General features: G+C 46.3%; 1 protein-coding gene across 2 annotated transcripts; it reads right to left on the reverse strand.

The window, feature by feature from the left end:
• Positions 1 to 1,867: 1,867 nt before the first annotated feature.
• On the reverse strand, positions 1,868 to 20,615 carry ncoa3 (nuclear receptor coactivator 3). 2 transcript variants are annotated; one of them, XM_049733891.2, is made up of 23 exons: positions 20,463 to 20,615; positions 12,782 to 12,849; positions 10,911 to 11,015; positions 10,592 to 10,752; positions 9,718 to 9,818; positions 9,433 to 9,607; positions 9,151 to 9,342; positions 8,989 to 9,075; positions 8,738 to 8,881; positions 8,516 to 8,663; positions 7,960 to 8,444; positions 6,916 to 7,871; positions 6,715 to 6,835; positions 6,395 to 6,634; positions 6,057 to 6,269; positions 5,856 to 5,973; positions 5,575 to 5,746; positions 5,009 to 5,380; positions 4,682 to 4,849; positions 4,320 to 4,575; positions 3,993 to 4,185; positions 3,463 to 3,697; positions 1,868 to 3,368 (listed from the first exon to the last, which is right to left on the reverse strand). In XM_049733891.2, the coding sequence occupies exons 3-23, from the start codon at positions 10,994 to 10,996 to the stop codon at positions 3,357 to 3,359; spliced, it is 4,635 nt and encodes a 1,544-aa protein (XP_049589848.1). In that variant the 5' UTR covers positions 10,997 to 11,015; positions 12,782 to 12,849; positions 20,463 to 20,615; the 3' UTR covers positions 1,868 to 3,356. The 2 variants fall into 2 exon arrangements, with proteins under 2 accessions (XP_049589848.1, XP_049589849.1); XM_049733892.2 differs by lacking the exon at positions 20,463 to 20,615 and adding an exon at positions 14,463 to 14,704.
• Between the last annotated feature and the right edge of the window lie 733 nt (positions 20,616 to 21,348).

Raw genomic sequence — 21,348 nt, forward strand, 5'->3', positions numbered from 1 at the left:
CTGTGATGAGTCTTATTGGAGCCAAATCTCAGTTGGAATGCATGATGTAAAGTCTGCTGTCACACTCAAGAGAACCTGTGAAGTCAAGCCACTGAGTGTTACATTTGGTAACATAAAGCCAAGAGTTTGGTGGCCAACACAATAACCCCAACGTAGTTTAAGAGCTCCTTTGAGGACGTTTCTTCAAAATAGGCCCAAAGAAATTAAACAGCTTTATAAGCGCCCCTAAATAAAATTTATATATTGTTTTATTTTATTTAAGCCCCAGTGCATTTTACAGGATGAGATTTGTTGCTATATTTGTCTTAAATGCTATATTTACTTTAAATTACTGTCTGGGTCACTATACTTGTTCATGACAGAATTAATTTCACTTTTTATGTATTGTTGCCACTTTTTTTCATAACTGAGATGTCCTAATTACATTTAATATAAATAAATCAAATGGAAAAATGTAACTAGACTACAAATTTAACAAGCGGCAAACATACTGAGTGGCCCTGTTATTAACCCCATTTTTTTTTCGTTTGGAAACCCAAAACATCTAAAAGATGGTTGCAGGCAGGTACTGTGATTGCACAGGGGTCATGTGTAGTTTTATGTTTGAATCACAGCAATCACCACTAGATGATGAAACAAAAAGAAAGTGTGCTTTATAACGTATTTTCCATCTGCTGTGGAAATTACTAACTGTTCGAATGCCCTGTTTTGTGACATTTTACTGGAGTTCACGAGGCCTGAAGTCCAATGACAAAGCGTCAGTCAGCTCTAAAAGTAGTTTCCCTGAGTCAGGCGTCACTTGAAGTTGCTGTTTCAATGTGTTCTGCTGTAAATCAGCATATGCCGGCGCACGGGTTAAAAACAGGCTCTGGCTCTAAGATCGCTTGTAAGATTTATTCTGTCTCCCCGGTGCAATGTTTTTCCCATTTTCCCTGCGGTGCGATGCGCACAGCTGCGGGCCCGGCGTGGCCGCCCGGGCGCCGTGTGATTGTGTTTGTGCGATAGCTTTGTGCCAAGGGCAGGGGCGGGGGAGAGGAGGGAGGAGGCGAGGGGGAGGGAGGGGAGGGAGGGGAGGGCGGCCGGGCCAGACTGAGCGGCGCCGCGGCACACCTGGGGAAGTTCAGGTTAAATAGCTCCACATTCCTCAACACACAGCTGATTGAAACATTAACAAACAGTAATCCGCAGGCCAGGCCACAGATGGGCCGGGAAGCGAGCCAACACACAGACAGAGAGGCGGAGAGCGAGAGAGAGTAGGAGAGAGGGAGAGCGAGAGAGAAGGAGAGGGATTCAGCCTCGCTTTGGCATACATTCCCACACTACAAGCCCGTGATTGAGATCTGCTACACGTCACATTTTTGCGCGCGCGCACACGCATACATGCACGCGCACATCAGGAAAATACACGACTATTTTGAGACGAATCGGAATCACAGCATTCCAAAAACATTCGTCTCGTATTGATGAATATGACCAGTGATTGCAACGTTGCCTTTCAATAACAAGCTATGATGCTACTTTTGGAAACAAATAGCACTCTCTAGCGGTCATTTTGGGGTATTGCAGTCAAACATCAGGAGCGCTTTGTATGGCCTGCGTAGTGGGCTGTATTGTACATAGCAACATTGCCCCCTGTTGGTTCAAAACGGCACATGACTCAGCAGTTGAAACTATGGGAGGGGCAAAACAGGTATTTTTCAGAAGACAGCAATATAGAGTAAGCTAGACACGTGAGTATTAAAATATATATTTTGCATCTGTCCATTTTATTTCAAACCCATAACCTCTTGCCTGTGAGGCAGACGTGCTAACCACCAGTTCACCGAGCTGTGAACCAAACGTCATTCCACAATAAACTGGCACGTGGTGGTTTCGTTTGTTTATTTTGTAAACATAATTATACCAGCTGATGTGCTGCTGATAATCATAAGTTCACAAAGTGTTTAAATAGAAATTTGTATTTACATCAATATCAACATCAACTGGAAAAAAACTAATATACATCCTTGTAAAATGACAGCTACTCGTATCCCAAAGATAGGAAAACAGCTCAATGATCTTTTGCGTCGCTTTGCACTTCATTCAAACATTACAAAGTACTTTCCCCAAAAGTAATCAAATGTGGGCTTAGAATGAAGTTGTAGTTGAGCCACTGATATGTCTTGAAGTCAACCTTTCCTATTCGTGTTTAAAAACATGACGCAGTGGGGGGATTCCATTGTCCTTTCTGCACAGAGCTCCGAACCCCCTTTCCGACTAAAATGCATAAACATCGTATGCATTTACAGATGTATGATATGTACCCATTTACCATCTGAATAAAATAATGTATATCATAAAAATGTACACCCGAAACCTTAGAAACTATACAAAGATGTGGAAAAATATCTTTGGATTGCGCTTGTTGAAAAGGTAGATTGAGCAGAAGAAGAGTCCAAAGGAAAAGGACCAAATAGCTAAAATAAACATATGAAATAAATGCACCCCACAGAAATAGAACAATGCGAGATGTTGTGTTGAACTGCTCACATCATCGTTTCGCACGTCACCCGACAAAAAAATAGCTTCACGTGACTGACAGTCCAAAGAGATTGCACTTCCACTTGCGAGCGTGGAAGCTCAAACTTTCACTTCGCCACAATTAAAAGTGCCTCGCTAGGACTTGAAACACACATTTACAGAAAGAAAAATGACAGCGTTTAAGGGGCATGAATAAAGGAAGGGGAAGTCCCATCAGACCTGTAAATATTTGGAAAGCTGTTAGGAAAAAAAAAAAAAAATACACAAATCAACCAAATCAGCTTTTGACCTCCCGGACAAACAACGAAAACCAAAACAAGCCAGTCTCATTCTGTGTGCAATAATAGGCCTTTAAATTCATGTTTGATATATTTTGTATAATATTTACAATTCATATTCCCACATGATGTTTGAGACATCTAATACTGCAGTACCGTTTGTTTGCTTAAAACAGAGGTTGAGATGCTCACTTTCAGACAAAAAGATTATTGCTCCAATCCGCATACCGTAGTAAACTGTGCTTATAGCTTCCAATGACGTTTACACGAGGTGTATCCAGATGATAAAAAAAAAATTGAAAAAAGAAATCCATAGTTGTGAAGGCATCAAATTTCTAGTAAGGCTGTAAAGATGAAGAAATATTGCATCAATCTTTTTTCCCCCCATATAGAAACGTCCAGCTAAAGTGCAGACAGAGCCAGTTGTACCGTTGCTCCCCATTTTTTGCTCAACACTGCCTGACATCTCCAAGTCCAGCACACTCATATGCTTGATTGCTGGAGAATATTGTTTGCGTGTGTCCCCCCCCCCCCCCCCAAACGTGTTCTGCTGTGTCCTCAGCAAAACTTCTGCAGAGAGAAGCAAGGGGAAAAAAAACAACAGCAACAATTAGATGTGTTGTGAAACGTAGGCAAAGTTGGGCGGGGTCAAAGTGTCGCGCACCTGATCAGGTCCCATTGGCATCCGCCCCATCCCCATGGGGTTCATGCCCATCTGGCCCTGCATCGGTCCTGGCATCTGGCCCTGCATTTGAGTCTGCATCTGGCCCGGCATTTGGCCCATTTGTGACGAGCCGGCACCGCCGACCGCACCGGGTCTGCCAATAGAGTTGTTCATCATCATGTTCCCAAACTGGCCCTGGTTTCCCTGCTGTGGAAACTGTTGCTGGGGGTAGGCGCTGCGGGGCACATACAAATAAATAGTCCTGCGTCGTAAATATACTCAAACTTTTTGCACTCCAATTTCAAAGTTTGAAGCATTGCCATCATGACCAACGTTAACATACAGTAGTCTACTAGGCCTACGTGTTGGAAACTCCTATGTCACAGTTTGGACAATATTGTTTCACAAATCTATACTATTGGTCGGTCCGTGTGTGTACTTCAAAGAGGATTTAATAATAAAAAAAAAAAAGGCGTGACACTGTATAGGTCTCCTTTTTGCATCTTCCTTATGATATTGGCAGCACATACCTTTTGCGTGGCATTCCACCCTGCGGCCAGCCCTTCATGTCTCCTGACGGGTACATGGATCCTCCCTGTGGATTTCCTTGCATTCCTGACATCATGTTGCTCTGAGCAGGTCCTCCCATCCTGCCCGCCATCATGTTTTGCGGCGGGCTGCTACTTGGAGTCATGAACGATTGCTCCCCCTGTTGGTTCATCCCTGCAGGTGTGGCAAAACAGTCCACCCATTCGACATCAACCCCATAGACTTAATTTGACTGGATAACATAACTTGGCAGATGAGTTTGATCATGTTAAACTTCAGCAAGTTTGTCTTTGTCTCATTTGACTCACCATAGTTAGCACCATAGTTGAATCCCTGCTGTCCTGGCTGGTTCATGCCAGGGCCTCCCATGGTGCTGTCCATTCCTCCCGGTGCAGTGACATTCGGAGGCGGGCTGAATCCTGCAGCGGGCCCTTGCGCCTGTGCCTGCATCTGCTGCTGCTGTTGCTGCTGCTGCATCAGCATCATCATCCGCTGCCTCCTCATCTGCATGGTCATCACTTCCCTGCTGCGCTGGGCCATCATCTGAGCGTTCAGGAAACCAGGCTACGCAAAAACCAAAATACACTGACTAACTTGAGAAAAACAGACTTGCATGACTTACGGAACACGTGTAAAAAATTCCATAAGGACTTTAATGTGAAGGACATACCTGCCCACTCATCCCCGGGTGCATGCCGGCTTGCATGCCAGGTCGCATACCGGGCTGCATGCCGGGTTGCATGCCCGGTTGCATGCCGGGGCGCATTCCGGGGCGCATGGCAGGATTTCCTCCGGGAGCACTTTCCATCTTCATGCCTTGCCGGGCCTGGTTCATGAACTGTCATATGAGATCATTTTAAAACATGCATCATTACCAGGGTTGATTACGTCTGATGTTGTGCTTTGCAAACTGTGTAGACCACCACCCGAGGTGCAGGTTTCCCGCCAAAATTTTGCCTTGGTGATATTTCAGAGACTCCTAAGCAAGTGCGCTCACCTGCGGTCCTTGAAGCCTCTGCTGTAGCTGCAGTCGAAGAGGCTTGGTGGCAGTCATCATGCGAGGTCTTATCATGTTGCCACGGGGGTTGCCCAGACCTGCCATCCCTCCCATTCCAGGAAAACTTCCACCCTGGCCCATTTGATTTAGCATGGGGTTGAATCCTGCCGGAGGTTGGCTTGGTATCGTGCCGCCGCCATAACCAGGCTGCATGCTCATCGAGGCCGGTCCCGGGGGTCCGGGATACCCTTGGCCGTACATGGGCTTCTGCTCCAGGCCGATGCTTGAGTCTGGCCCAGTGAAAGCTTCCGGTGGGGCAGATTGAGACTGTCCTGGATCCTGGGCCTGAGGATGACCCTCGGGGCCATGGTTCTAAGGTAGAGAAGAGAGAAATGCGGAGTGATGAAGCGGGTTTCAAAAGTACAATTTTGGTACCTAAACCATGACGCCTCTACATAACTAACACAGAATAAAAACCAGCGTTGCATTACAAATTACCAGCACTTGACAATAAATTCCTATTTTTCAATACAGTTCAAATAATCCTTCACAGGACCTGCCCATACCTGGCCAACTATTTCAGGGATACCCAGGGCTCGGTCTATTTCCTGCAAAGCAATGACGTCGGCAGTGTTCAGCAGAGAGTCCAGCTGATCCAGAAGTGCCCGCTCATCACTTTGTCCCTCACTGCTAGCCAGGGGCCCGAGAAGCTCCTCCAGGGTGTTGCCAAACTGTTCCCTGTCACAAAAAAGATGCAAACTCACTCCTCTGACCACTGGGCGTTCGAAACTGTAGGCCATAGCCTAATGGTTAGGCTGGACCGGGAAAAGACTTGTGTTATGTTTACCTGTTTGTGTTATTTTGTGATCTTTCAATCCCCATGGCAGAGTCTGGCCAAGAAGGGGACCGAGGTGTGGGGCCGTGGCTGCCAAATGGGCTCATACTCATATTGCCTTCATTGGTTCCTACAGCGGGGGCAGTGAAAATATTCAAATGAATCACATGAAACCACGAAAAATGCACAATCGTTAACATTTGTCAAACATACCCATCTCCATAAGTTGCTGCTGCAGGATTGACCTCGTGTTTGCCGGTACGCTGTTGGAGCGGTTGATCATGGGTCCGCCCATTGGACCGGAGCGAACCATGCCCGGGTGACCCGGTCCTGTCATTGCGCTACTGTTTGACCTTTGCATGACCCATTCACCCGGCCCTGCCATTGGAGGACGTTGAGGCATCCCCGTCCCTCTGAGCATGCCTCCTGATTGACGGGAGTCAATAAAAAAAACTTAGTCGCACGGCAAATACTGTCTCGGAGGCAGCAGGTTACAAGAAATAGTTAGCTGTTTTAAGGAATGCTAATTAATAAGATTTTTTTTAATTTACTTGTTGGATGGCCTCTAGGTGGACAGCCTCCAGCGGCTCCGGGAAAGCCGTTGGGAACCCCCCCAGGACGAATGGGAGCATCCATGTTCTCTTGTTTGATGAGTGATGGACAGAGGACGTTTCTTCTTCCAGCTAAGCCGACGCCCACTGGTACTTCGCCACCTATTGGCTTGGCATCCACAGACAATGCTCTTTGACAGGGGCCTCGCTGACCTGGAGTTACGGTGCCTCGATCTCCTTCTAAAAAACAAAACAAAAAAACACTGAGGCTCATTGTTCAAAATACACGACAATTTCAACCAAAAAGATCTTTGGCTTACCAAGTAAACTGTCAGGCATGATTCCCTGTTTGTTCCCGACTTCTTTTCCTGATCTGGAATCGGGCTCAGGGAAGAAACCAGAAACATTTCTTGTTCCAAGGATGGTCTCCAGGGTCTCGACCTGAATCATTGATATGAAGAATGGTAAGCATAACACAAATGCTTCTTGCACTGACAAATGCTCTGAAGCTATTACTGCACCTCATCGGACGGCTCCAGCTTGACCATGGCGTCCATCGAGTAGCTCTCGGAGCTTGAGACCCCTGACCCCAGAGCTCCCCTCCCCTCTAGATCCTCCAGCTTTGGCTTGATATCAACTCCCTCTTTCGAGTCATCCTTATTGAGGAAGTAGTGACGGAGCGCTTGGGAAATCTCCTTCTTAGGACTGTGCTGCTCCTGCTTGGATTCGGATGCCCGAACCCCTCCGACAGCCGCGGATCCCGCCTCAGATGTGCCGGACTCTAAGCTGCTCTTGCCGGTGGCTTCCGCTGTGATGCGGGCCACCTCATCCGGAGTGTTCCCATTCTTCAGGAGCTTGTGGAGAATCTTGTGCTTCTCTTGAAGTGACTGACTCGTGAAATGCCCCGCGCTACCAGAAGAGGACACTGCGCCCGTAGAGGAGGACACACCGATGGAGGACGAAGGGCTGGTAACGCCAGTTGTTCCGTCTTTGACATCTGGGGTGGAAGTAGGCCCGGAGCTCGGAGGGTGCTTCGCTGGCGCAAGCTCATCTGTTGGGGATGTGAGGAGCTGCAAAAGCTTCTTGTGGCTTTTGTCAGGCACCCGACGATGAGATTCGGCCATGTTTGGTCCCGCCTCCCTGCTCGCTTGACTGTCTGGTTTGTCCGTAGCGCACTCGCTTGAGGGGGCGTGAGGATGCTGCTCCCCTGCCGGCGGCGCCAGTGAGCTCGCTGGGCTCTTTGAGTCGCAGTGGGATGGGAGGCTGGATTTGCAGGGTCCACCTGGAACCTGGTTGGTGGAATTAATGCTCGGCGAGCTGTCAGGCTTGTGCGCGCTCGGGGAAGTAAGTGGGGAGGACAACGGATTGCCCACACCCTCACTGATGGCTTGCAGAGCATTCAAGGAGCTGCTGGAGAAATTTGTGGTCCCGCCTCCTGAGTTAGTCGGGTGGCTGGAGCCCATGGGAGAATTCAAACCTATAAACGCCGCCGCAAAGAGAGCACATGAGCTCGAGAAATGTGCGACAATTACAAATCTGAAAGAGTAAGAGATTGTGGTTCGTACCTCCAGGAGAGAAGGGGCTGGCGCCCATCTTGGGACTTCCCCTGACTCGGGGTGAACCCATGACATTGTGCGGGGGACCGTTTATACCCGGACTGGCCTGCGGGGGACTGGTCATTCCCATCCCGTATCCTCCGCCTCCAGATCCGCCCCCGTGGAACGGCGCCATCTGTTGATGTTGGTGCTGATGCTGGTGATGCATCCCGTGGTGGCCCATCTGATTCATCTGCCCCATTTGGTTCATGCTGTTCATGGAATTGATCGGACCCATGTTGTTCATTTGATGCATGGGGTTCATTGGATTCATGCGGTTGCCCCCAGTGTACTGGGGCGCCCCTCTTTGGGACATGTTTCCTTGGTCGCCCATGCCGTAAGCCATGTTCATGCCTCCGCCAGACGCCATGTTCATCTGCTGGTTGGGATTGTTCACAGCCATGCTTGGAGGCCTCGTGCCTCCTCCTTGGTTTCCACGATAACTATTCTGCTCTCTGAAAGATGACAAAAAAACTACGGTGAGACAACCCGTGCGGTTTAATCCAAAACGCAACGTCATTTTCACCTCTGAAGCAAATGAGTGGAGAGAAATGAGTGTGGTTCGTTGGTGTTGGGATTCCTGCAGAGGTCACTGCGAGTCTGGGCTGTGACGGGTGTGCCATCAGCGAGGGAGAAGCGGTAGAGTGGCGTCTCCGCATGGCCATTGTGGAAAGCTGTCGTGAAATGGAGCGAGGGAAATGATTGACAGGCATACAGTCGGAATGAAGGCACGTGTAGAAATACGAACCGTCTTGATAGTGACGTTTGTAAGACCACGGTTGGCCATCGCTTCGACTCAGGAACATCTGTATGCAGCGCCGCACCAGGTCCTCCCAACCGGGACGCATGGTGGTGTGAAGAGTGCTATGCTGCTCAATTTCAATGAGTTTACCTAGCATTTTCACGTCAAAAAATTAGGCTGGCCGTCTGAGCTGTCGTATTTTCCGTTACGCCGTTTCGCATTTGCGCCGCATCGGAAAGAAAGACAAGCAACCTTACCTGACAGCTCGTGGCGTGTGCTAAAGCGCTCGGTCCTCTCCAGCGCTGTGATGCGTCGGGCCACGCATATCATACATGACTGTAGATCTGAAGAAAGAGACAATGACATCACATGCTGGAACTTCATTTGGGTCAAGTCAAGGCTTTGCGGGATTTAGATACCTTCCCCTTCCTCCATCATGGCCCGGGGCTGAGTGAGAGCAAAACACTGCATGGTCTCGTAGCGCTGTCCAGTGGGCCTGTCTTCTGCCAACCCATGACTTTGACCGTGGACCGAGTTAACCAACATGCGACAGTTGAACGTATGGCTCTTCTGTCTGGGTGCTTCTCCCGCCCAAGATGCCCCATTTGGAACTACGACAGGTGATTTAAAAACAGCTTGTGAGTGACCACGCTAACATGTTACACTCCATCGTACTCGTTCACGTGTAATTTGTATCTCACCAGTAGATTTGGGTAAGTTTTTGTGGAACGCCTCCCGGTCATCATCATGAATGATGTTGTACACGCTGGTGTTGATGAGCTCCTCCTGTTTGTACAGAAGGTATTGTGTCACATTGTCGGACACAAATACGATGCTTCCTTCTCGGTTCACCACAAAAAGGAACCCGTCGAGAGCCTGGAAACAACAAGAAGTGGAGAATTAGGAACGTAGAAACTTTTGAGTTGACTTGCAGAGAGGACATTGACAGAGGTGATGGATTCTTTTGGCCCGGGTGAGGAACTGACCTGTAAAAGCAGGGGTCCCAGGTGGTCTTTGTCAATGACCCCTTGACCAGTAGAAGACACATCCGCCTTCTGGACATCATCAGCACTGCAGTAGTTTTTACCTAAGACGACATTGTGCAGCCACTATGAACAAAAAGCACCATTTACAGTCATCTTTTACACTTTAAAGTTGAAGAGGAATTTAAAGTGTATACGTTTCATTTCATAAAAACTCTTGAATCTCGAATTTAAAGTTCAAGTGAAGCGCCAACTTGATCTATTGATTACAATACAATGTGATATCTTCGTCTCACCACCAGGTGGCAGCACGAGCCACATAGGCATCCTTAACATACCTTTCTATTTTTAAATTCAGCATGTGTCTGAGACTTTGTTCGACAGCCCTCAATATGGTAGGGCTATCTCTGGGGCTAAGTGCTAAGTAAGACACAAAATAGAATAACCTTGGAATAAATATCCGTTGGCACTTAAGCAGTTATGTGTGATTGGGAAGATGAGCGCCACGTTCTTGAGGGGATATAGGATGTGGAGGAGGAAAAGATTTCCAAATATTTCAAATTTACAAAATCTCCCTTGAAAATGGCTCGGAGAGATTTCAGCGCATCGTTCTTCTCCAATGGGAGGCGGGGTCTGTCTCTGACAGCCTTGAGCCATGACCACCGAGCATTGGTCTCAATTACTGGTGTTCATTTCACCCCGATGACACAGCCAAACTGGCTGTGGATCTGAGTGAGGCCTGGCCCTGAACCAAAAGCGCCACTTCATCACCAGCATCATCTGCTCTGCAGGAGGCTATTCGATCTTTCCCAACCATATTCACTTTCAATTCTCCAAAGGCAAATAAGGACGATACAAATTGCACAGTGCGCCGTACCTTGCTCTTTGATTTGTCGGATCTGCCGCACAGTCTCCTTGAGAATTGCACATTTGTCAGGCTTCACGTTGAAGCTATCAATGTTAGAGAGGTTAGCGGAGATGAGCTCAGCCAGCTCCTCGATGTACTTGGTCTCCTGTTCCCGTCGACGCTTGTCACACCTGCCGGGGCGCCGAGTGGATTAGACATGTTGCCAAGACAACCTCACCACCCTGTCAGTCTGCGCAGTAAACTGCTCAGATAGTTTGCAAGGCAGCACAAACGGAACCGTAGTAGCCGAAGCGCTCGCCAACAAATTCAAAAACGCCAGAGCACTCACCCGATGCCCGGCGTGTCGCAGGTGGACAGTTTCCGTTTGCGGTCCGAGCACAGCGGCTCCAACGAGTTGTCTCCTATGCCACTCATTGTCAGAGCATATCAGCACCTGGAAATTTACAAGCACACGTCTTTAGCGCGGGTCCGCTCGCAAACAAAAGGGTTCAATAAATCAAACGCTGAATGAGCTGGGAGTGTGTTTTACGTGCACTTGTACAATTTGATCAAAGGAGAAGTGTCCTGTGATGTCAGGAAAATATGGCAAACCTCAGGCAAACCTTGAAAGCCTGGTGTCAAGTTGAGGTAAAAGGGGAGGGGGGGGGGCGAAAAAAACAACAACAAACTCCCTAAGCAACTGAGGTTATAAATGAAATGACTTCCATGGGAAGAGCAGATTCCTCCTGATTTATGGGGGGGGGGACTATCCAGTTAGTAAAGCAGCCTTGGTTCTTGATGGGAATGAAATCTCATCTGTTCCACTGCGAGGAGCGACTGACGATGATGTGGTGATTTGAAGCCTCGGGGGAGATGGGTCATCGTGCGTTCAGCCAGATTGCCCGCGAGAAGGGCACCACCGCTCCACATATACATGCTGCTGCTGCTGCTGCTATACAAACCCTTTGGAGTACACGTACACGCTCAGGCATGCCGCAACACAGCGGGTAAGAGAGATGAATGCTAGGAGCGAGTCAGGCACACTACTCTGCAGGACTATATGATCAACACAAAAAAAGAAAAGCACACATTTCTCACTCTCGTGTAACGTAGACCTGGTCTTCAGCATTTCAGGGACTGGCAAATAAATATCCCCTTTGATGCATTTTATTGACTTAGCTTTGCACCACTTGGCTACATCCGTTCTTCCCTCCAACTGCTCTTTCTCTGCATGCCATCCTCAGACAATCCCTCCCTTCTCTCCCTCGCCAGAGTAGCTCAGTATTTTTATATTTACTCAGCATTTTTCTCATAAGGGCAGGTCAACGATCACACTGTCACATTTGCAATATAGCGCAGTGGCGAGGCAAAAACGACATTTCCCAACTGATCATTTGGCTCGCTGAGATGCAAAGAATGAGCTGGTCTGAATTCATTTCTATCGCCCTGCCCCAATTCTGACCCCCTCACAGTTCGCAACCTTGATCCCCAGTCCGTAAGGGTCACTCCTCCTTCCTATCCCCATCGACATATCCAAAATTTCGTCCTATCCTCGGTGGGCTCTAAACGCACAGGAACAAGCCGTCTTTCAGCACAAAAGGAGTGAGCTCATTCCCGAGTCGAAAAGTGGAAAACGGATGAGAGCAATTATGCAACTCCAGCTCCACACTTGCAGGCCAGAACATGCAGCTAGGTCACCCACCACCACGACTACTTCTACCGCAGATTCACACAAGTAAACCTCACACTCTCACACTATAAATCTTTACTTCTGTCTACCTTTCATAGGCCCAACACTAATTTTCCTTGCTTTGCTCCACTATGACTTGCTGCCTTGGGCTAAACTCCTTTCTTCCGTCCTGATTTCTGTCCTGGGGCTCACCTCTCCAGCAATGGAGAAAAAAAGATGACATCAACCTACAGACAGCATCACACAATGGAACAAAGAAAACGAGAAGAAGCGAGGAGCCTTTCTTAGAATCGAGCGTTACATAGTAGGTTGTGGCTTTTCATTCTCGTTGCAAGGAAACAAGTTTTAACACGTTTTTAACAACAAAATGTTGTTTTCTAACACAATACATGGCAGCTAGGAGACAAGCAAAAATGTATCCAATCAGTTTGTCTATTGGTATCAATCAGCTTGTATTTAGTCTGCCAGTTCATTTGTATTTTGTCTGGCATCTCTGTATTTTATTTATTTATTTTTTGACATATTCTCACCTTGGTGTGTAAACTCCCCAGTCAAGACCCATCCGGTTCCCTGGGCAACTTCAATGTGCTGACATGGCCTGAAAAAGTAGAGAAAATTCTCAAATGTAACCTTTGTATGGTTTCGCGTGACAGAAATTCATTGGGATACAATGATTTTTCAAATTTAGCGAGAAAGCCACAGTAAGTTGCATCCTGTTTGCTTGGTTGCTCAGCTTGTTCCACTGCGTCATCACTTCCCTTTCCTGGAAGTGTGCCCACTGCCATTTCATCCACCCAATTTACATACTGCCTCTATCGGGCCAGTCATTTGGGTTTCCACTCATGTTTTGTCACCAAAACGAGTTTGGTAAGCATAATTAGTTGACAACTCGGGTTGAATAAATGAGCAACAAATTCCCAATTGCAATGTTTGTGTAATCAAATTCTGTTGTTAGCTTTCAGTATATTGTGTACTCACAAAAGATATTTAAAAGCCATGAAAAATAAATCTGTGACTAAAATGCTAAACCTCCAGCGTGTGTGGGTCCACAGTACCCGTATAACGCTTCGACGCGTGTTGCTTCAGCACAGACCAAATGATTCCTGAACCTCGAGCTGTTGCTGAGCTCATGCCACCGCTAAATAATTGAGCAGGAAGAACACGCACTTAACCGCTGAACTATTTGTGCCATCTTTTGCTCTCGTGCCACAATTCAAATCTCAGGGAAAAAGTCGACCGGCATAGTAAGCACATTTCCTGTATGCAAATTGCCACGTAATTTCCTATGTGCTCTGCTTAATAACATGACACAATAAAGGTTTCTCTGCTAGCTTCATAGCACTCATGCGTCACAAAGCATTTTTTTTTTCCCTTTGTCAACACAACCAGTGTTACTTGTTCTGCAGGATAATAACTAAATTTTCTGAAATAAAACTGACTTGTTTCCACTTCAGATTTTTTTCCTCCCTAATTTACACCTCGTAGTTGAACTGGCTGTGCTACTGCTGCAGAGTTCAGAAGAGCAGCAGTGTCACGCAGTCAGTACCAGAATAGTGAAGAGGACATTCCTGCTCAGCGGAACTAAAAGCCTGAAACTTGAGCTCTCCAAGACAATGACTTGTGGGCCAACAATAAACACGGACACACCCTAAACAAACTGGGGCGCACGCACACAAATACGCAATTGCAACTTCACAAAATCACCGCCGATTTATTGGAAACTGGCACCACCACCACGCAGCAGAGGTAAGCAAGAGTGGCTCACAGCAGAGAGTTTTTGCGGTGGACTTTTGTTTCAGGCCATCCTGTGCTCAACGGCGACTTCCTCCACATTGAGAAAAAAAAAAATAGACAATACAAAAACCAAACCTGATAGTTGGATTTCACTTCAGACAAGATCTCCGCTGCTCTATGAGAGCTTGGGACCTCAGGTAGGAAAAGGAAATCCAAAATGACTTCCTGCGTTTCTTCGAACAACATCACTCCCTTCATGCAAGTCAGCGGCAGAACAATCACAAATTGCATTCGAGAACTTGACCCTCGGACAAAAATGGCAAGGTCTTGCCAATATGGTTAAACATTGCTTTGAAGCAGAAAGTGTAACACAAGTAAATGTGGTAGAAATTATCAATACGCTAATATAAACGGCGGTGCGCTAGATCAATTCCAATGCTGCTGATATTTAGTATTCATAGTGGCAAAAGCAAATACCGTGTTTGGAAAGAACAGGTATTTGTCCTCCTTGTGTTTGCGCTTTCCTCTCTGGAAGTGCAAAGTCGACGACGGATGACAGCAGCAAGGGAGGGGGGAATATTTCAAAGCTAAAGGAAACTGCTTTCATATAAGCATTTTTTTTTTACAGAAAAAAAAAAAGCCAGCAAACTGCTGGTAAGCAGTGTAAACATCTTTCAATTTTCTCACGAAAAATGCGACGTTGGGAAAAAAAACTGGGGGTAGAATTGAAGGTGGAAACAAAGAGATTGAAGATTCCACTGTGCGTGTGTGTGTGTGTGTGTGTGTGTGTGTGTGTGTGTGTGTGTGTGTGTGTGTGTGTCACACAACTATCCATCATTCATGCTGACAAAGAAAAGAAACAGGACAGGACCCACGTGGACTGTGATTCAACCGCAGACCTTAAAAAAAATGCTGCTGTGCTTTTATGAGCTAATCAAGCAATCTTTTTCTTAAACGCTCGACCCCGGTTTAATATTAAAGTGGATACCGAGGAGAACATGGACGAGAGAAAGAAAAGCAGCCCGGTGATGGCACCAAGCGAATATGGTGGAAATGCTAACTGGGCTTTTATCAGACGCAGCCAGCGTTGGATCGGCGTGATAACGCAAACCTCTGCTGCATCTGCAAATGAAAAATCTCATGCTGCCCCAGATCATTTAGAGTGAAGACGTGTCAGCCGTTATGAATATTTGATGCCGGTTCTGAAAATGAAAAAAAAAGAAAGACAACAATATTGAGCCGAGAGGAATTGCTTGGATTGAGAAGTGTGCGCGTTCATATTTCACATTGTCATTTTCGGACTGCGGCGCTCTCTCCCAGTGCATTTTCTCTCCACCCACACTGCGCTCTCCACCCCTTCCCCCCACGTTCCTGTTGGACTGGTGGAGTAAACACAGGAAGAGAGCGGGCTCTGTTCCACCATGCCAGAGCTGAGGCTGGGCGTTCCTGCAGCGCTCCTGCGCTGGGGTCAAAAGTTTACTGTGGTTTTCGTTTCACCTTTCCTCAGCCAATCGCGGCGCGACACTGTCGTGCGTGAACCCTGACCCCTGCAAAGAATTTTACTCAAAAGATGGTCTGACGCCAGTTTCACCACTGGGCCCCAGCTCCGTCTCCCGGTCTTCGTCCTTTTCCTTTTCTTTTAACGGGCTTTCTCTGGTTCCTTCTTCCCGGCCAATGTTCAAAAATAAAAAAGGCAGTGAGATTGCGAGGACGGAGAAACACACGCGTGTGCACGCCCATTGGTGCATAAAATGGTGCTTTTGTTTTTGACTTTGTGACACAATCTGAAGTACGAGTCTGTGCTGACGATTCTATTAAGTGGTGAGCAAGCAAGTAAAAATGTCAAACAACACAGTTGTCCGTTTACCAATCAAATGGCCTTAAAATCGTGTTAGCATTCAAACCAAACATCATAGACGGACCAAACCGATTCTGGTCTATGAACTGTTCAAATCGGGCCAGAAACTGGACTTTTTCAAGATGGGCCGTACAATGTCATCATTCACTATTATACGCCGGGCCCTTTCAGACACTGACAAGAGGGACGGGAGAAGCCAAAGCAAAATGGTTCCACCCCTGCAGAGACATGCCGTTTGGTTCAAATCTATTGCTGCAGTTTTCCGGTTGTGAGCTTTGACTTGAGAACTTACATTAGCACTCCGGGCAAAATTGAGAACTAATTTTAATACAAATTACAAAGTTACAAGATTCCTTTCGCTTCAAACTGCGTGGTTGCCGGAAAACAAAACAAATGAGACTGCACTACCCTTTACTATAGTGTTGTATTTTCGTTGTAGTGAAGATGAGCTTTGACCATCTCGGCACAATACGGTGCTGTAAACTAAGACCGTGTTTACATGACAATGACCTTGCGAATGACTGAGAGGTTCCACATCTACCCGCAAACTCAAGTCCCGCAGTTGCCAGTGTAACTCCAAAATCAAAACAAGAGTCTCACCGAGCGCCATAAATCGTCACCTGCCTGGGAGTGCAAATGCAACGGTTCATTTTTGTCCGGATTGTACTTGAAAATAACGGGTAAACTACAGGAAAAAAAAAAGAGAGGAGGAAGAAAAGTTGAAAAGTTCATCTCAAAACGACAGCCTATTTTTCTTGACTCTTTCTCTCCCCTCGTCGTCGCTCGGCTCCCTTTCTGCCAAAGGAGGCCGAATGAGAGCATCTGGTAGCAGTTATGACACAAACCAAACTTGTCGCTCTTTCGGTCTCTTCCCCCAAAGCGTTTCTTATGAACAAAACACAAACAAGGTCTTGCTCGGGTTTTACAATAGTAACAAAAGTCGAGCCGGGGAGACCCCTCCCCCCCAACTGGCTTGTTCAGGTGAACTCATTTTATGAGCATTCTTTAGCTTGGGGGGTGGCGGGAGTTAAAGGAGAGTTGAAGTTAAAGAGGAAGGGCAAGGAGAGGAGGGGGACAAAGCTCTTGGCACCCCCTCTGCCAATAAACTCTTGCCTTGGTCCAATCAGCGACGACTACGGAGAGTTAACGGTTCCAAATCCTGGCCGGTTATAAACTGGAATTGGGTGCAATGATTGCTTCAGGCTGCCCGTTTGGCTTTGAGACGTGTGCATGGCTCACATATGGCTCGGCTTGCCTGACACTATGACCACAGAGTTGAAGATAAGGGGAATCGATGACAAAAACGAAAAATAAAAAACAGTCCGGGTGCAAACTGCACCTCCTGGTCAATTCTGAGAGTCGGCAGTCGCGAAGAACAATCCGGTATGAGGCGCTCTCCTCATACCCTCACTTGTTTGGGCGAAGTCGCGGTAAATGTTTCAGCAGTGGAAACACGCCTGTCTTGTTAGGCCGTTTTCTATATTTAGCCGGGAGGACGAAAGCAGAGGAAGCCAAGCTACCTGTTGAGGATTCACAAGAGAAAGAAAACTTTTGAGGAACGCAAGTCGTGATGGCAAAATGTCAACCATGCATCGTACAGTTTGAAATTATTCAGGCAGACGATCCGGCTGGGCTAATTCTGAAACCCGCAGTACTTGCGCCTGACAAAAAGTGCAAGGAGTCATATTTCAATTAGGGGATACAATCAGGCTTTCCTTTCAGCTCCGTGTTGTCACGACTACTGTGACTCCGGCTCATCCGCACTGTGGTAATTTAAGGTCAAGTCTGCTGAACATGGTCCGGGGAGGGGGGTATTTTTATATTGATGCAGAACCAATCCAAAACATCAAAGTCAATCAATTATATTTTAATATGAGACACCAAAATGTTTTTTCGGATCGTAGCCCAAATAGTTAAGAAAAGAGTGGCAGCAGAAAACCAAGTGGCTGTGACTTGTCAGTGAAGTGAAAACAAAAACGCAAAATGAGAAGGGGGCAGGCACCAGCAGAGAATAAAGACAGACAGTGTTTCAGACTTTCCAAAGTGAAATCACTTGTGGGGGGGGGGGGGGGACAATCGTGTGCTTACATGCACTAAGATAAACAAAATCGTTGAAAACATCGTCGTACGGCCATCAAAATGCTCACGCCTATACTTTGACGTATAAATTCAGGTTCCATTATTTTAAAGGAGTCCCTGTTAACACAATGAACCCTTTGTAAAAATAAAAAAAGAAGATGTACAGAGCTAGAAAGTCGTCTATCCTACCAGTTAGCAACTAGCAATTAGCATTGCAAATACACAGAAAACGTTTGCATGAAATGAAACTTTGTGTTATCGCGCTTATCTCGGTCCCAGTCTTTCGGTCTCTGCTGAGGAACGCAGAAGGAATTCTACCTATTCAAAAATGCAGTTTGACAGACGCAAATTGGAGCCGGCTATCAAAAATAGAGCCGCCACACCTACGTGGAAGGCTCTGCCCTTGTTTTAATTACCTCCTTGCTGATAGCGCTCAAACTTAGAAACATACACTTACAAAGCCGCAGTTAACGATTATCAGAGTTTCACTTCAGGAATCACTGCATAATAAGAACAGGCAATCCAGAATATCAAACAACACAAGTCAACTCAAGTACACCATTTGAGCAATTTAAGAAAATAACCAAATGGTGTGACGTAAGCAAAGAAGTTGGCTCTCATGAGAAAACGTGATAAGTTAATGAATTATTGAGAGCACAGGGGCTGACAGACAAAGAGCCAAAGCCGTGCATCCCGCTCACTTCTTCACCCCATCTGCAGTCAAAGAATGCCCCCAAAGATTGATTCATTGTTAACACAGCCTGACACCCTGTGTGAGGGAGAAAGAAAGCGCCAGATAAAAGGACAGAGAATGGGGGACAGGGGGCTCCATTTACCAAGAATATGAGCAGAAGCAGTCCATGGGACCCATTCCCACAGTGATCATTTTGCCACTTTCAAAAATACCACATATGTGGGCATGAGTAATGACATTGCGTCAGTTTCAAAATGAACAGCAAATCCCCTCTCAGGAACATTGTTCCTCATTTCCAAGCTAGACACAATCGGAATGCCTGCATTATTGATATAGCGCAGCTATACGCAGACTTTCTGCATTGACTTACATAAGCAGGACATTTTCTGCAAGAGAGGAGCAAATTTACGGCAGTGCTTTAAAATGTTATTTGATTCCAGGCATGCGCAAATTGAGCAAGGCAAAGAGAGCGAAAGTAGAATGACAAAAGCGTAGATGGTTTGACACACGTGCACACATACACAAATATTTGGCCTCATATATGTTTACACCTCCTGTCAGCAGCATTAAGCAAGACACATAACTGCGGTCAACGTTACTCTGAGTGAACTTGGCAGAGGGCTGCTTGGATACTCAGTCGGGGGACGTTTTTGTGCCATAAATGGATAAATACCTCTAGTGCCATGTTGAAAACCAGAACAACAAGTGCAACAACAAGTATCCAATTCAAAATCTCTATGTTCAAAACAATTGTTAAAATGCATGTGGACTTCCTTTTGAACAAAATGAAAGCGGCGCCACATTACACAAGTGTCATTGATTTTAATGTACTTGAATGCAATGTACAGCAAGAACAAAAAAGGAAGTTAGCACAATTTCTTCTTTTTTGGGGGGTGGGGGCTCAACGCTGCACGTCCACCTGAAATCTTTAATCTCCCCCTGCACCGAGACACATCCTCTCCTGCTCTCCATACACAATAAAATGTCCTTCTACATGTGATTTAGCAGCAATTCAAACCAACATGACGAGCCGTTATGCCAACGATTACACTCATGCATGTGCAATTTCAGCGAAGCCAAGCAAATAATAAATTACAGATGCTTTGGAATCCAGCTGAGCCAGATCAAGTTTGCTTGCCAGCTCTGGGGACAAGTGGCCCAGTCGTGATTTTTTAAAACGACAAATCAGTAACTTAGTCCTACTTCATTTTCTGCATTTTGGTGATGGTAGTCTGCGACAGGAGTACCGTTCGTGTATGTGGGGTGATTTTGGTCCAGTCAACAAAAAAACAATACAGCTAGTCAGGTTATAACACATTTCAACATAACTGATGTGTACCAAGCAATTTCTCCCGTTCGACTAAAAATCAAGGCAAGGCAAGACAAGCTGGCTGGCCGGCTAAAAATACTGCACTCCCCTGAAGCCACCCCGATGTGCTGTGTAAAATGTCAAGCGGTGCCAGAGATAAACAATAACCGAACATAAGAATGTCCCACACATGAAAGCAACGGTGAGTATCGCCACCGATCGGATTGCACCCGGTGAACAAGACATCTTATACGCTAAAGTTTCTACACGGACCGCGCGTGCAAAAACACAGGAACGAATTCTTCATTGAAAACGAGGGCGACAATCGATGTAGTCAAAGCAGGATTGATTTGGCAGATAAAAGCAAATAATTGTGAATGCAAAGGTGGCTTCGTTGTATCGCGACAGCTTAGGGACTGTAGTCTGCTTCGGAAACGGGGCTACACCGACTGCCGTGTGACAAACGTTCACGCGCGATAGCAACAGCGTTCGAAAGTCGCTCGCTGATGATGGTAAAACTATTCCGAATCAACTCACCGGCGTCGACGTTTTCATTGAAAAAGCAGTTTCTTTTCCATCTCTACAAACTCTCCGCCATCTTCGGAAGGACCGTGTTTGTTTAAATGGGAAACACTCCCAGACGGAGAGCCAGCTTGTGGGCAGAGCCACATTGCATTCTGGGAAATGGAGTTGTTTTGCCTTTGCACGCCGCAGAAATTACGACTTTCTCGACACGTACACACAATAAGATGATGTGATTTGCACCGGCAGATATTATAAGTAGGGGTTTAAATATGTATTTATAGCGTGTCGGTAAGGCAGGTTCAATCATGCGTTATCGTGATAGGAGACCTTGGCAATGTCAGGGTTACTGGAATACATTTTCAGACTATGATTTCTACGGTAACTTCATTTCTCTCTCTCTCTCTCTCTCTCTCTCTCTCTCTCTCTCTCTCTCTCTCTCTCTCTCTCTCTCTCTCTCGCTCTCTCTCTCTCTCTGGCATACAAAGTCTAATGGATTTGCGTGTAACTGGTGCTTGAAGCAAATTTAACGTCGCCTGTGTATTTATATATAAAACAAATAATAAAATCACGATTGCATAACACCTGCCCCTTCTGGATGCTAAAAATATGTCAGTTTGGCATGTGAATAATTCTCGGACCAGTGAGTCATCACACACATGCAAACAAAAAAGTGTTTTGTGCATAAAGGTATTTTTTTATTTATTGATTTATTGAGAAGGAAGTGAAGAGTAAAACAAAATCAAAGTGATGATAAATCAGTGAAGTTCAATGTCATTCATTGCACAATTGTACAACAGTCAGGCTTAGCAATATCTGACCTCTGCTATTCTGATTATGTTTGGCAAGTAGCAACCATTTGGACAGTTCTTCATGATGTCTTGCCTGGCCGCTTGATTGT

Source organism: Syngnathus scovelli, chromosome 11, assembly GCF_024217435.2.
Source record: "Syngnathus scovelli strain Florida chromosome 11, RoL_Ssco_1.2, whole genome shotgun sequence".
Lineage (NCBI taxonomy): Eukaryota > Metazoa > Chordata > Actinopteri > Syngnathiformes > Syngnathidae > Syngnathus > Syngnathus scovelli.

Coding starts and splice junctions, on each gene's coding strand:
- ncoa3 (XM_049733891.2), bottom strand. CDS start 10,996: ATGAGTGGCATAGGAGACAACTCGTTGGAGCCGCTGTGCTCGGACCGC. Junction 10,753..10,910: donor TGCGACACGCCGGGCATCGG/GTGAGTGCTCTG, acceptor GCGCCCCGGCAG/GTGTGACAAGCGTCGACGGG. Junction 8,882..8,988: donor CACACGCCACGAGCTGTCAG/GTAAGGTTGCTT, acceptor TGAAAATGCTAG/GTAAACTCATTGAAATTGAG.